We start from the raw sequence: 14,808 nt of genomic DNA on the forward strand, positions 1-14,808 counted from the left end.
CGCCTACAGCCCTGAAGACATTTATATTCGGTGTGTCGTTTACACTTTACGACTTGAAAATATTTTTTTGGATCATGAAGACGTGTAAGACGGAAGAATTGCTATAGGTTTATCGGTCGTGCAGACACTCCAACCATGCACATTTGGATTATTGTGATCGATGAAAATTATATACTTTTTGACATTTGGTTTACTGTGATTCTTTTTTTATAANACCCTACAGTGATGGTGATCACACTCACCCTACAGTGATGGCGATCACACTCACCCTATAGTGATGGTGATCACACTCACCCTACAGTGATGGTGATCACACTCACCCTATAGTGATGTCATCACACTCACCCTACAGTGATGGTGATCACACTCACCCTACAGTGATGGTGAGCACACTCACCTTACAGTGATGGTGAGCACACTCACCCTACAGTGAAGGTGATCACACTCACCCTACAGTGATGGTGATCACACTCACCCTACAGTGATGATGATCACACTTACCGTATAGTGATGATGATCACACTCACCGTATAGTGATGGTGATCATCCTACAGTGATGATGATCACACTCACCGTATAGTGATGGTGATCATCCTACAGTGATGGTGATCACACTCACCCTATAGTGATGGTGATCACCCTACAGTGATGGTGATCACACTCACCGTATAGTGATAGTGATCATCCTATAGTGATTGTGAGAACACTCACCCTACAGTGGTGGTGATCACACTCACCCTACAGTGATGGTGATCACACTCACCCTACAGTGATGGTGATCACACTCACCCTATAGTGATGGTGATCACACTCACCCTACAGTGATTGTGATCACACTCACCCTATAGTGATGGTGATCACACTCACCCTACAGTGATGGTGATCACACTCACCCTATAGTGATGATGATCACCCTACAGTGATGGTGATCACACTCACCCTACAGTGATGGTGATCACACTCACCCTACAGTGATGGTGATCACACTCACCCTACAGTGATGGTGATCACACTCACCCTACAGTGATGGTGATCACACTCACCCTATAGTGATGGTGATCACACTCACCCTACAGTGATGGTGATCACACTCACCCTATAGTGATGGTGATCACACTAACCCTACAGTGATGGTGATCACACTCACCCTATAGTGACTGTCTCTTATACACATCTAGATGTGTATAAGAGACAGGCATTAAAGCGGCGATGTAGGGTGTTTAAATGGCAATGTTCTGCATTAAAGCGGCGATGTAGGGTGTTTAAATGGCAATGTTCTGCATTAAAGCGGCGATGTAGGGTGTTTAATCGGCGATGCTGTGCATTTAATCAATGATAGTGGAATTGAAACAGCGTTGTTGAGCTTTAAAGCAGCAATGTCGTGCATTTAAATTGTCATATTGTGTATTGAAAAGATAATTTGGTGCATTGAAATGGCAGTGTTGTACATTTGAAAGGGTCCAAACTTTACTAGAGTGTACAAAACTAACGTTGCCTATTAAAATTGGTGCTGCACATTCCTCAAGAAAGTCTTTCAACGCGGCGATAGTTTGAAAGAAGACAGATGAGTGATCTATTAACATTATTACGGTGCTATTGCATCTTAAGAAACAAATACAGGAGAAAACTGATTAATTATTTTTTTTTTAAATTTTAGTTACGTCCGTTAAAGGGTGACAAATTTCATTGGAGTGGATGCTGCTGTTACACACTCAATTAACATGTTAAATTATGCATAGATGTTATGTTTCAGCGTTGATTAGCGTAACTTAAGATTGATAAGCAAAATTGCTCACAAATGCAGAAAATTCTTAAGAAAAGGAAGTCGCTTAGCGACGACTACTAACCGACCAACCATGCATTGCCTTGGCAACAAGCATATGCACTTTGAACACGATGGCTTCACGGCAATGTTTAATTTCATTTGTAGTTATTTTGATTATAATGAGCCAAGGATTGGGTAAACACGAACTGCATGTGTGGCTTAACAACAACTGCCATTGTAAAGGCAAATTAATTTGCTTCACTGTATAGAAAACAGTTGTGAAAGGCAACATCTATTGTGGAGAACAAAGGTAAATGAAGGCGACCGCCAATGCCATCACCGTTAAAAAAACTAATTACTCCCTATTATTAATTAGACAATTAATAATCAGACTATTAATTAGAATTTCTGTATCGTAAACTCACTACAGGAAATTTGAAAATTATTCTGCATTGGTGTTTTCCGCCGCACATAATAAATGGAATAAAACCAAGTGCATGGAGCGTGTGAATTAGCGTTAACATTAACATTAACGTCAAAATAATAATAATAATAAGTAATAATAATAAAAATAATTGCCGTTAATAATAATAATAATAAATACCCTTAATAACAATAATAATAATAATATATACCATTAACTTCAAAATACCATGAAATAAAATATAAATAAACTCACTTAAGGTAGGATTCTGCGTAGGAATCAGCAGTGATGTTGCTGTAGGATGTGAGGGACAAGAAAGGATTATCGTGCACTGGAGCTAAGGAAACCGAGGCTAGCGCCGTGCTGAGCAGCACCGACGACAGCACATTCGGGGCCACGGTCGGCATTACGGCCGGCACAACGGCGGCCGTGGATGACGGCGTCCACTGCGCAACGTCATCGGAAGACATGGTTGAGTTGAGCGATGGCAGGAGGCTAGATTCCTGCTGGCGAGTTGAATTAGTTGCGTTGAGCAACGTTGAAGTTGAGTTGAAGAATGCGTCTGAGGCCGTGAGCCACTCATCGAGCGGATCTGGGGCGACCGTTGAGCCCAGCAAAGACGAGTTGAAAAAACTCGAGGACAGCCCCCACTCGAGGTGAAAAGAAGTGTTGAAGTTTGAGAAGTTCTCATGGAGCTGAAGAGAGTTGTTTGTTGGTTGCGGTGCATTTGTCACCTGCTGTGAGTGGAAAAAATCATGATTAGGATACATAAAAAGTGCAACCTATAGGATATCAACCACCCTGACAAATTTTCATTCTGCTTTACTGTTATAGCATAAACAATATTAAATTTTCTGAAGAACGCGATTTGGCCTTCGTTTAATGCAAGTCTATTACGTCTTGGTTTTCTCATTTCCGTTGTAACAACACATCTCGTGTTCGTGACAGCTAGACTGAGCTTCTCGCCCAGCGTTTGAAGGGAACTTTTCGGCTTAGAACTTTCTTGCTCGTTACATAGTTATGCTTTTAATGAGCTAACGGAGGGTCTCTGGCAAGTTCTAAGTGCCTTGTGAAGGAAGAGTGGAGGAAGAAGAAAGGCCGAATTTATGGAAAGATCAGAAAGCGGATATTGTACTCGTGCTGGGATCTAGCTAGGAAGAGCGGTGAGTCGGAATGGAAGTTCATTGTCCATTTTTTTAAAAGCCATAGTTTTCCTTTATGGAATATAATATACCCTTATATTAAGTATAGAAATATATAATAAGTAAATTATATAAAGTTTGACGTTTCCCGAAGCACTAATGGGGTTAGCAGATACATAATCATTTTTGTCCAATTTGTTTTTTTTTTCTGCTACCAAATTCCGACGTTACATCTACCGATACAATTTATGTGAAAATCTTTGGCTAATAATTTTGGTGAAGGAGTTTGGAATTTATACAAACAACGGAAGCATATAATATGTCTAAATATAGAGTCATCAATTGTGATGAATTACATTTCATCACACGTCGCACATCTCCACCTGGAATCATACGTCATCACACGTCATCATAGGTCACCACACTTCACACGTCACCCCTCTTCACTGATCACCACATGTCACCACACGTCATCCCATTTCAAAGATCACCACACGTGAATATAAGTCACAAGTCGCCACATTCGAGGATCATCACACATCACTTCATGTCACACGTCACCACACGTCATCACACGTCATCACACGTCACCACACGTCATCACACGTCACCACACGTCACCACACGTCACCACACGTCACACCTGCAGCAGAAGTTCAGGCTCGTCAGTGTAGCTGCCATCTGCCGGCCAGCGTGTTCCTGCGAGTGATGGAATGCGTTTTAATGACGTCATTTCAAATAATCTGCTAATAGTAAGGGACGATCTTACATGGAATTTTCATCAATAAAAATGCGCTTTAGGTTTATAATAATATTCTTACGCCGAAAATTACACATTTTACTCTCCCGAAATGTCAATATAAAAACATTGATCGGAATGTTCTCATATCTTTGAACAAGCGATGGTTCTGCCATAAAATTTAGTCGTCTCCAGGTTGCTTTATCGCGTTGTTTAAAGACCGTGCTTAAGTGTTCAGTTTATATAGGTATTTTAACTCAAACTTATAGCCTCGGAACTTATCAGCCGCTGTACGTATTGCCTAACCCCCAAATTGCCGCACTTCCAAAGCTCCGCTCGAATTATTGCCGAGGCTCCAGCCCCGCTAGGTCCCTCATTCAGAACAAAATCTAATTTGTGATGTCTTCCGCCGAACGTAAACGAAGCTCTTCGGATGTCACAAGTTGGCGCTAATCAACTTGAAAGGAAGGGAGAAGCAGATATCATCCTACTTTATATAACCTTTAAATTCTGATGCGAGGAATAATCTTATGAACTTGCCTCTAAAAATACATCTGATCAGAGAAAAATATTCCAGGTTTCGCACTAACATATTTGTATGTGTTCATTTGTATTTTGTCTAAAAATATACGTTCAGACTTGAAATGCCTAGCACCATATCAAAGCCGGCGGAAGTCTATAGTAGCTATTTGAAACTATCGATCGTCAGTCCTGAAAAGATCCGGTCAAATGACACGATTTTTAGATCTTCCGCGAACAAGTCACGAAAAGTAAGAATCGGCGACAGGCCACATCAGGCCTACTCTTCAGCGCCGACAGCACTATTTTATGTTATGTTTTATTTGTTATTGTTTTGAGTGTTATACTGATCAATTGTTATCACTACAAATTTTTTGACAAGCCCCATTCGACTTCAATTGGCCAAAAATGCGATGCCATTGTACTATACAATCCGAAGAGTCACGCATCATGGCTTCAAGCGGTGTCGAAATATCTTGCATTGCTTTGACAGCAACAACTTATTAGAAGTCAACAGCTAAGCGTAAAAACCGTGTTGAGTAAAAAACTACCTACATAATAACGTAGTGTAATAACCATCAAGGCGTAATTATGACCAAATTGATTTTGAATTTGTTCGCAAAATAAGATTTCTTGCACCGATCGTGGGGCTGGATATTCTACTCTCGAAGTCTCATGCAAAAGTAACAAAGTTGCATTGACGGTAACATATAAGCTCATCAAACGTTGTAAAAATAATTTTGAACTTTTCAATTGAATTAACATGAAAAAATTTCGTTCACTCTTTAAAGAATTCTGAAATCTCAGTGCAATATTTGATTTCGAATTCTTGCCCTGAGGAAAGTTGAATTTAATTTTGAAAACTTATCGGAATATGTTATGCGACATGTTACATTATTGGACAGTTTTCTGGAACATATTAGATGGCATGTTTCGTTCTAAAATGGCTTTTCAATTATCTTTCACTCGCCCGAATTTGTAATGCGGTTGTTTTGAGACAAAATTATTTTAAAACTTCGGTTCGTCAATATTATTTTATAAGTTACGAGTGTTCATGGGAATTTTCCATCAATTTAGAGAATTCATGGTACTTCAGGTGCTGTTAAGGAATCTTTAAGATCCCAGAAAGACTGAAAATATTTTGTATTTTCCCTGAATCAAACACCATTTCCCACAAAAACTGATAACATATCCCACTATTTTATTTTCGCTTGAAACTATTAAAGAAATTTTTATGTCCAAAATATTTTCTTGCCGTTTTGTATTAGAATAAGTTCGTATTACGGATGAACTAATTACGAGTATTCCCTCGGGTAATGTTCTAAGCGTTTTGTTTCTGTCAGTTATGTCTAAAAAAATAACATTTACAGTCATTCAAATAATATATTTATAAAATAATTGGTTCATTATATCTCCTGATAATTTCTCTTTTGATGCACCGAAAAAAGACAGACGCATTTCTATACTTATTTTAGTTTTTCGCTTTGAGCGGGTTTAAATGCTCATTACTTTCCAACAGTTAACCTATCTATTCTCACTGTGTTGCCTATATATACTACTGAAGTAACTGAACAAGAACGAATGCTTATTATGACAACATCTACGGTCATTTCTAGTACGATGTAATGCACGATCTGGATTTCATGACACCCAAGATACAAGATTTGTCCAGACAGCTTCACGAAGTCATGAAGAAATTTTTTGCAAGATCGTCATGATATTCTAGGATTGGTATGTCAACCTACTGCTTTCTCGCAAGTTTGTGTGTGATGAGAAGCAGGCAAACCCAAGACAGGTTAACATGCCTGTTCCTAAAAGTCGACCTGGAGTTTCTGGGAAGAAATTTTTTTCTGAATGTCGCCGCGGTTTATCCGCATGGTAGCACAGATGCGATGCAGGCGCGTGACGCTGTAATATTATGGGGCGATATGAGCTTCTCGGCAGAGCGTCTCCGCGGTATCGTACACGCATATAACATTTGAGATAGTTTCGTTTGTTGATCCTCTCAAAAACTAAGTTTCTTAGTTTTTTTTCTTTATGGAACGGATTCCATCATCGTCTTTAATTGACATTTAGGCGCGGTTGTATGGTAATCAAAAATAGTATATTTCACGTGCAGTTTTAAATGGTACATAAATGAGCAGGGATATTTAATTTGATAGATTAGAGCTTAATAATGATAACAGTAATGGTAAGGGAGACAATCGTTCTTCACAGAGCGGAGTGAAGAACAAATCAAGTTGAATGTTGGTTTCGCTTTAAATTTTTGTTCTCGTGAGCCCTGTAAATCGCATCGGGATATTCTAAGCTTAAATTTTGAGTCTTTGATCGGTACAGAAAATATATAGACAGTTTACGGCTCAAAAAGTGGAAAGTAATGCAGATCCAGACTTCATATTTCTTAACCATGGGTCCAAAGAGCAAAAAACCTTAACCAACCTGAACAGCGCACGGCCAACATAGGATTAACACGACGGGTTAGCTTGCTACTCATCACACAACCTCCCGCTCAGAGCAGAGTTATTATGGTATAAAAAATGGTTGTATCATAAAGCAATTATGGTTGTATCATATAGCAGGGTTATTATGGTATCATAAAGCAGGGTTATTGTGGTATCATAAAGCAGGGTTATTATGGTATAATAGAGCAGGGTTATTGTGGTATCGTAAATTTGGTACAGACCAGGTTCATGGAGGTTGCGCAGCGCCTGGTCACTCCAGTAGCGAAGCTCCTGCCAGAAGTCATGGTCGTCTTGCACGTCGTTTTCCAGGTCTTCTGTTGACTCCAGAACGGTCTGTTGAACAGACCCTACAGGGTCTTCAGACTCTACGCCTCTTCCAAAAGAAACAGCGACTGTTGGCTTTAATTTTAACAAATAATCAACCCACCGAACATCATGGAAATTCGATGATTCATCCTGATCGCTGGAAAAACCAAGTTCGTGGGCGGCACTTGATGGTGAATAATCGTGCACCTGATCTTCAAGAGACGAGCTTTCCAGAGGATTAGGAACGGTTTGACTTCGGTAAATTTTTGTCGGTGGGAATCCTTTAAAATTTCCAAAAGGCGTTGTCTCCGATGGAGAAGGAGCGACTCGTGTAGAGGATGGAGTGATGTAGGTGGGCGGTGCAGTAGAGTAGGAGGAGGGAGAGAAGGGATCAAAGGGAGTGTGGGAGTCCGTGGTCGTGACAGGAGGTTTTTAATTTACACTCGTTGCACTTAAATGAATACAAATGTTTGTACGCTCATCGAGCTGTAAAGACATGGTGATCAATGAAAAACATCATCTGCAATTCAAAATCAAATTTGGTTATAGGCATTGATGAATAAGCGTGCATGGATGAGAACGCTTTGCCGTCCCCATACGTGATATAGAGCGAACGATACTGCATGGCAAAAAATCGTACAAAAATCTTTAGATTATATCTAACCACCCAGTGAAAATTTGCAGGCGCGGCAGCTTCTGATTTGGATTACCAGAAGCTAGGATGACTATAAATTTTGTTAGGGCAGCAGCGTGAGCTGGAGTTGCATAGGATGGATAATACCTGAAGAGCAAGATTCCTTTTCTCGGCAATCCGTCGTCTCGAATCTCATCTTCCCTAATCCAGGCATCAAGAATCCCGTCATCCTAAATCCAGTCATTCGGAATTTTGTTACTCCGGATCCCGCCCTTTTGAATCCCGTTTTTCCGAATCCAGTTAATAATTTTGAAATAAAGGTATATATGGCAAGTAGAGAAAGTCCCGTTTGAACCAAAATACAGCATGGATCTACAATTTAACTTTCGTTCTAGAATACAAAGTATTCGCAACTTTTTATTTTTCATACAACTTTTTTCGACTTTGTGTGTTTTTGAAGCCTGAAGGCAAATAAATAGGGGAGAGCGTATCCAGGATAGTTATCGCATCGACATGTTAACTGGGAATTTAATTCTATATAAAAAAAACGACGGAATTGTGAAAAATTGGAAAGTGAGGTGAGAGGAGAGAGTTACAGTATTTGTAAAAACTGTTGACTATTTTACTTAGGTAGAAGGAATTCTTGTATTAGAAATTTGTTATCTTCCAATTTTCAAACTGGGAGTAAAATAGAAGCTCTATGCTGAATGTGATTTGGAATGACTGGTACAACAGTTATCGCAATTTTATTATTTATCAAAATTATTGACCCGATTCGGAATAACGAAATTCGAAGTGATTAAGTAAGTAACGTGATTCGAGAGGAATTTGTATAAGGCATCAATTATTCATCCTGGGCAACTCCGGCTTTGCTAGCAAGCAATTAATATACTAAGATTCTACCAATTTAATTACAATTTTTATGTTCATAAGAGCATTATAGGGAAAAAGCATATATTAAAACTAATTTTCAATAACTAGATCTATAAATGACACAGTTAGAGTTCAAATTAGAGTTCAAGTAACTTCTAAAATACTCTTAACTAACACTAGCTTGTAAATTAATAGTGCGATTGGACCGTCTCTCTTACTCGTAAAATGCCCCAACCCCGAAGAACGAGATTATTGACGATAAGATATGTTCATCTTAGCTTAAGAAAACACTACATGCATTCGAAATTCTCGACAGATTAGGCATGGGTGATAGAAACAATGACAAATTTTAATTGATTCTGAATATGGTCCCGTTCCGAGAAAGTTTCTCGCTCACTGACGTGATTTAAAACTTTTGGAAAACCAACTTTGCAGCTTCAAACTTTGCACAAGTTTATCGAATTAGAATGCGGTGAGACTAACTACTAATTGTTTGCATCCAAGACTTTAATGTTACAGCGTTGCAAAAATGAACAGGAAACTTTCATGAAACTAGCATGAAACTTTTCGATCGTATATTTGTAACATTTCTTGATCGTTTTACTCTTTTCCAGTTATCCAAACTCCTGCCTGTTATATTGGAATATTTTAAAGTTTCTTTCCCTTGATAATCTCATGTATTTTTGTAATATTTTCCCGTATCGTTCCCAAGCATGATTACAGTGGTTATAATTATTGAGCTATTACTTGGTTTCCCATTCACTTAAGTAACACTCGCATTTATCATTAACCAAATGCTACGACAATAATACTTCCACGCTTATTCATTCGTCTTGCATGTAATCAAATAAATTTAATAAGTAAAATGAAATTAAATAGGAAGAAATATGTTAATCGACCACATTAAGAACGGTTCTAGTTTTAGAATTAATTTAAATTTTGCCATATTTTAATGGCGGATACAAATCTTATCTTATGATAAAGGATCGATATAAAACGTTGTCGTTGCTGAATTAATGATAATTGATATTGTGCGCTTTCAGCACGCAGCTCACACACGGAGCTAGCAATAATCAGCACTGAAATGTTCGGCAATTTCACCGTGGAGTTCTGGCGGCGATTTCTGCCGCCTTTACCAGCCACTCGAGGGCCGCCCGCCTGATGACTTGGCCGTTTGCATTCGTTCGGAATTGATAATTTACATTCGTTGCTTGTTTGCGAGTGTTGATAATTAGCTCCAGTTGAAAATTTACCCGCACGTTAAATTTGGACTAGTAGGAAATTCGTAGTGATTGAAATTTTCCATTTGTTACCGAATTATTATTATGGTAAATCCTATTTCAGGCATATGCCGCGTTGTGAATTCAGACTCGTAGGAAATTCGTAATGATTGAAAATTCCCATTCGTTACTGAATTTTTCTCATGGTAAATCCTATTTCCGGCATATTATGAGAGTTTGTTGTAGTTTTTCGACAATGTCGATAAAAAAATGTTAAAAAATATACGGAAAGTATAATTTAGAAAACATCAGCGAAAAGTGTATTCTGTTTCTGTATGCCCTTGAAGAGTTAATTAAATGACCACCGATAAAGCATCGTTGATTTCTTAGGACCGCTCCCGAGGTAGCGAGTCGGTCGCGATAAACTCGGCAGTTTCCGGCAGGTTTCCGGACCGGGCGCAGCCTCGGGCCGCGCAGAGCGACTTTAACTTGCGATGAACTGCGACCGCGAACGAACATACGCATCAACGTACGACGTTCTCACGACTTCCATACGACGACCATCCAACGGAATTACGATTGCCTTATGACGACTTTACGACAACCGTACGACGACCTTGAGATGACCGTGACCTTTCGACCGGCTTATGACGACTTCACGACGATTGTACGATAAACTTACGAATGCCTAAGGACGACCTTACGACGGCCTTACGACGACCGCGACCTTGCGTCCAGCTTGCGACGACTTCACGACGAACTAAAGAAGGTCTTAGGAAGACCTTACGAAAGCCTTACGATGACCTTATAGCGGAACCTCTAAGACCGGGCACTTAAATGACAGTGCATTACTAAAGCGCGTGGTGTGACGTGGGTGACAGCGAATTGCTGTAACGAGCTGGAGTGTCTCAGATGTTATTGCCCGGTGGTTATGAGCTGGAATGTCAAGGCTGTAGGATCACGAGACGCACAACGGCGACGAGCGTTCCGTGGTGGTGGCGGTGCTGCCGCCTACGCCGGACGACGTCAACGTTGCGGCTTCGTTGCCGTCGGTAGGCAAGAGTTGCGTCAGGTATGGCAGTCGCGGCGAGCGAGCGTCGCCACGGTAACTTTAAGGTGACCTCAGCACACCTCCCGCCCTGTGCAGCGAGCCTGTCGTATCGTGCAGCGAGCCTTCGCCTGTGCAACGAGCCTTCGCCCTGTGCAGCGAGCCTTCTGTCCGAGCAGCGAGCCTTCACCCTGTGCAGTGAGCCTTCGCCCTGTGCAGCGAACCTTCGCCATGTGCAGCGAGCCATCGCCCTGTGCAGTGAGCCTTCGCCCTGTGCAGCGAGCCTTCCGCCCGTGCAGCGAGCCTTCGCTCTGTGCAGCGAGCCTTCGCCCTGTGCAGCGAACCTTCGCCCTGTGCAGTGAGCCTTCCGCCAGTGCAGCGAGCCTTCGCCCTGTGCAGCGAGCCTTCGCCCTTTGCATCGAGCCTTCGCCCGTGCAACGAGCCTTCGCCCTGTGCAGTGAGCCTTCGCCCTGTGCAGCGAGCCTTTCGCCCGTGCAGCGAGCCTTCGCACTGTGCAGCGAACCTTTACCCCTTGCAGTGCGCTTCCCATCTGATGCCGTGTGCCTACCGCCCAAAACAGCGCATTTTCATTTGTACATCATAATGAACCTTTTTCTTTCCTCTTGCCTAGTATGTACAATTCTAAGTGAGTCGGTCTTTTCCAGTAGCCCTGCTCCCATAAATTACTGGACCGCACTCGCCGGGAGAGGCGTCCAAAGCTGGCAGAAATACTTCAGAATGGGGAGCACAAGGGTTCTGAGTAGTGTAATGCTTGACGTTTCTCTTACTTGAAAAGTCGGCAAGATCCACATTATCTGTCGTCTGCCTCTCTCAACTATTGCCGCTACGTGGTTACCAAACATGTGGTTACCTCTCAGATCATCAACACTCCAAGGTCGTAAAAACGCTGCTTCTAAATTTTCAAAACGTTTCAGCCACTGCCAAGTAGCGGTTGACCATCTCGACATGTGCATCAAATACGTAAATAATTTCTTTAAACTTGATCCAGTTGAATTGCATGTTATTTTCTTAGTCAGAGCCATAGACTGCAGAAAAGTCTTCCTGCAGCAGCTACTGGGCCCATTTGACTGTAATACTCATCAGTACTCCTGAAATTGTCCTGAAGTGACGATGAAGATGAGCAAACCAGGTAAGCATTTATGGAAGAGGATTGATCAAGGCCTCAACTATGCGGCACTTTGCTTTTCACCATTGGCTCACTCGATTTTGAGTCTACAACCGCTACGGCTTGACCCTTTCAGGTAACAGGCTGTGGGTCCATGTTAAAAGGCTACCTAGCTACTACACCCAGTAGCCTTAGTTTTTTGAATGACAATATCCGATCCACTCTGTGAGAAGCTTTCCCAAAGTCCAACTACCGGTATACCAGCCTCCACTTCCAGCATCGATGTCAGCTTCCTCTTCAACATAACCAAAAGACGTCGGTGATGCCCCTTGGTAACCTCGAAAACATGTATGATTTTACCTTGAACTCTGTTTTCTGAGGTTGTATAGTTCATAATATTAATGTCACCTATAGATTGCTTGAATCGCAGATTCACTAGAAAATCAATATCAAATATAATCAATGTAATAATAATAATCAATCAAACTAGGATATAGTTCGTTTTCTATGTGGGACAGGTCTCCATGTTCATTATTTTTTCAAACACCTTGATTAGATCTGATATCAAGGTCGGTGTTCTGTAATTTCGACTTATGTCACCAGCATCTTCTTGTAAATTAGTGTTATCAGTTTCCTTCTAGGCAACCAAGAATGATTAACTTTATAAATGATATTTTCCATTGCATAGTGAGTGGGACTTTTAAATGATCAGACTTTGTTCTTTACCAGCACTGAGAGGACACGTCGGGCCAATAAATGTTGATTCACCAGACAACGTTTAATTGAACTTTGATTCAGCGTCAAATGTCTGGTGGAGGCCTTGCATGTGCATTGTGCAGTGTGCAGCTGGCGCATTTTGAAGCGCTTTTAGCTTCATAAAATGCATCTTCACTCTCTTGCAGCGCATGTTTTTGCATTGTTTTCTACGTTCTCATGTAGCGCGCTTCTCTACTTGGGCTTCTTCAATTCTCACGGACGACTCATCGTCGGCCGCATGAAATCAGCATTTTTTTCTGAAAAATAAGTCTCAAGGTTGACTCAGGTTTCAACTTAAGAAAGCGCAATCTATTTACAGCAAAGAGTGCAAGAGTAAACTTGCTTATAACTTAAGACTTACTTACTTATAACTAAGGAATTCGCCCAGTGGCACGCACAAGGGGTTGCGTGTCGTGGCCGTGACATGAGTGGCCGAGCAACGTAGCAAGCATAAAAATATCCTACAGCTTGTTCGCCAAACTTGCTTCTGAAATGTGAACACAATCATTTGTTTGTGTGGTATGGTTGCTGCCTGGACCAGTGGATGATGGTGCCAAGTGGTGTGCATGTGGCATGTGTGAGGTAAAGTATGAGTGCCAACATGTGGCATGTGTGAGGGTACAGCATGAGTGCCAACATGTGGCATGTGTGAGGTACAACATGAGTGCCAACATATGGCATGTGTGAGGTACAGCATGAGTGGNACCTGGCATTTCTTCCTGGTACGGCAACTCGTACGTCAGCCCGGCACGTCTACACGGTAGATTATTCCAGTACGATAGCCAGTCAGTCGATCTATCGTTCATGAATGGCCACCTATATCTCGCCCTAAATTCACAGTTGACGGAAGATGGCTGGCCTCCGATAACCCTGCCATAATCTGAGCCCCGAGAAGTGGGAAGGATGCGTCGCTGTCTGAGAGTCGCCGGGAATTTCAGGGGAATTTTAAGCGCCCTGAGGAGAAATCTATAGCCTCGTTATTGGGGGGCGCCAACCACTCCCCCTCCCCCATCACATCGCCGACACACCCATTATCTTCCTCCTCCTTCATCCATTCCTTCCATCACGTCTACTTCTCACTCTCTTATGTGCCATTTATCTTCATTTCCTAATTCTAAACCCTTGCTGTTCAGCCCTTCTCTCTAACGACCCCTTCCACAAGCCCCATTACCACGACCCCTTCCCGAGCCTACTCCCCCGACATCTTCCCGCACCCACTCCCCTTTCCAAATTTCTCTTCTTGCTGCTCATATTCCCCTGATCACTGCCAGCCTCTTCTTCCCCCTCCTCCTCCTCTCCCCTCACACTCTCTTTGTCCATTACTCGTCTCCTCGTCTTCGTCAACCCTCCTCCCCCTCTCCTCCCTCCTCCACTCCTCCGCCTCCCCAGCTGCTGCTTCCTCCCCTTGAAGGTTGGATGACAGCGGCGGGGGAAGTGGAGGAGCTGTCTCTTATACACATCTAGATGTGTATAAGAGACAGGTTATANAAATTTCATATGGATTATTATGAGAAGTGGAAAGTTTAGATTGCGGAGAAAAATGTTATGATGATGGAAAAGAAGTTTGATCTTTTTGATAATGTTATGATGCTGGTTAAAGAAATTACAATCATATTGATAATGTTTTGATGATGGTAAGATGTTACCATAATGTAGATAATTTTATTGTTATTATAAATGCAATGATGGTTATATAACTAATAGCTCACGATTTAGAACTAAATACGGGAAAAGGCAATCACTTAAAATATCAATGGTCTGCTTGGATTGCTACCTCATCAAGAAATTAAAAGC

General features: G+C 41.5%; 2 protein-coding genes across 2 annotated transcripts in view; one reads left to right on the plus strand and one right to left on the minus strand.

The window, feature by feature from the left end:
* The window catches only part of LOC108670032 (muscarinic acetylcholine receptor DM1-like), a 31,688-nt gene extending 23,468 nt beyond the window's left edge, over window positions 1–8,220 (minus strand). Inside the window, exons 1-4 of the mRNA XM_018157482.1 lie at window positions 8,139–8,220; window positions 7,273–7,422; window positions 3,975–4,030; window positions 2,445–2,926 (exon numbers count right to left, since the gene is read on the minus strand). Coding sequence (XP_018012971.1) covers window positions 2,445–2,926; window positions 3,975–4,030; window positions 7,273–7,422; window positions 8,139–8,220 — 770 coding nt within the window. The remainder of the gene's footprint in view (window positions 1–2,444; window positions 2,927–3,974; window positions 4,031–7,272; window positions 7,423–8,138) is intronic.
* A 2,450-nt stretch (window positions 8,221–10,670) lies between these two features.
* Window positions 10,671–14,478, plus strand: LOC125178401 (putative keratin-associated protein 4-16). Its single transcript, XM_047882050.1, has 3 exons — window positions 10,671–10,751; window positions 11,232–11,589; window positions 14,177–14,478. The coding sequence occupies exons 1-3, from the start codon at window positions 10,671–10,673 to the stop codon at window positions 14,476–14,478; spliced, it is 741 nt and encodes a 246-aa protein (XP_047738006.1).
* The last annotated feature ends 330 nt before the right edge of the window (window positions 14,479–14,808 follow it).

The sequence above is a fragment of the Hyalella azteca genome, unplaced genomic scaffold (assembly GCF_000764305.2).
Source record: "Hyalella azteca isolate HAZT.00-mixed unplaced genomic scaffold, Hazt_2.0.2 contig9551, whole genome shotgun sequence".
Classification (NCBI taxonomy): Eukaryota; Metazoa; Arthropoda; class Malacostraca; order Amphipoda; family Hyalellidae; genus Hyalella; species Hyalella azteca.

Bases quoted from the DNA above. Each gene is read 5' to 3' on its own strand.
- LOC125178401 (XM_047882050.1), top strand. From the start codon at position 10,671: ATGACGACTTTACGACAACCGTACGACGACCTTGAGATGACCGTGACC. The intron at 10,752-11,231 runs GTACGATAAACT...CGCCCTGTGCAG, and splicing joins ATGACGACTTCACGACGATT to CGAGCCTGTCGTATCGTGCA. The intron at 11,590-14,176 runs GTGAGCCTTCGC...CCCTTCCACAAG, and splicing joins ACGAGCCTTCGCCCTGTGCA to CCCCATTACCACGACCCCTT.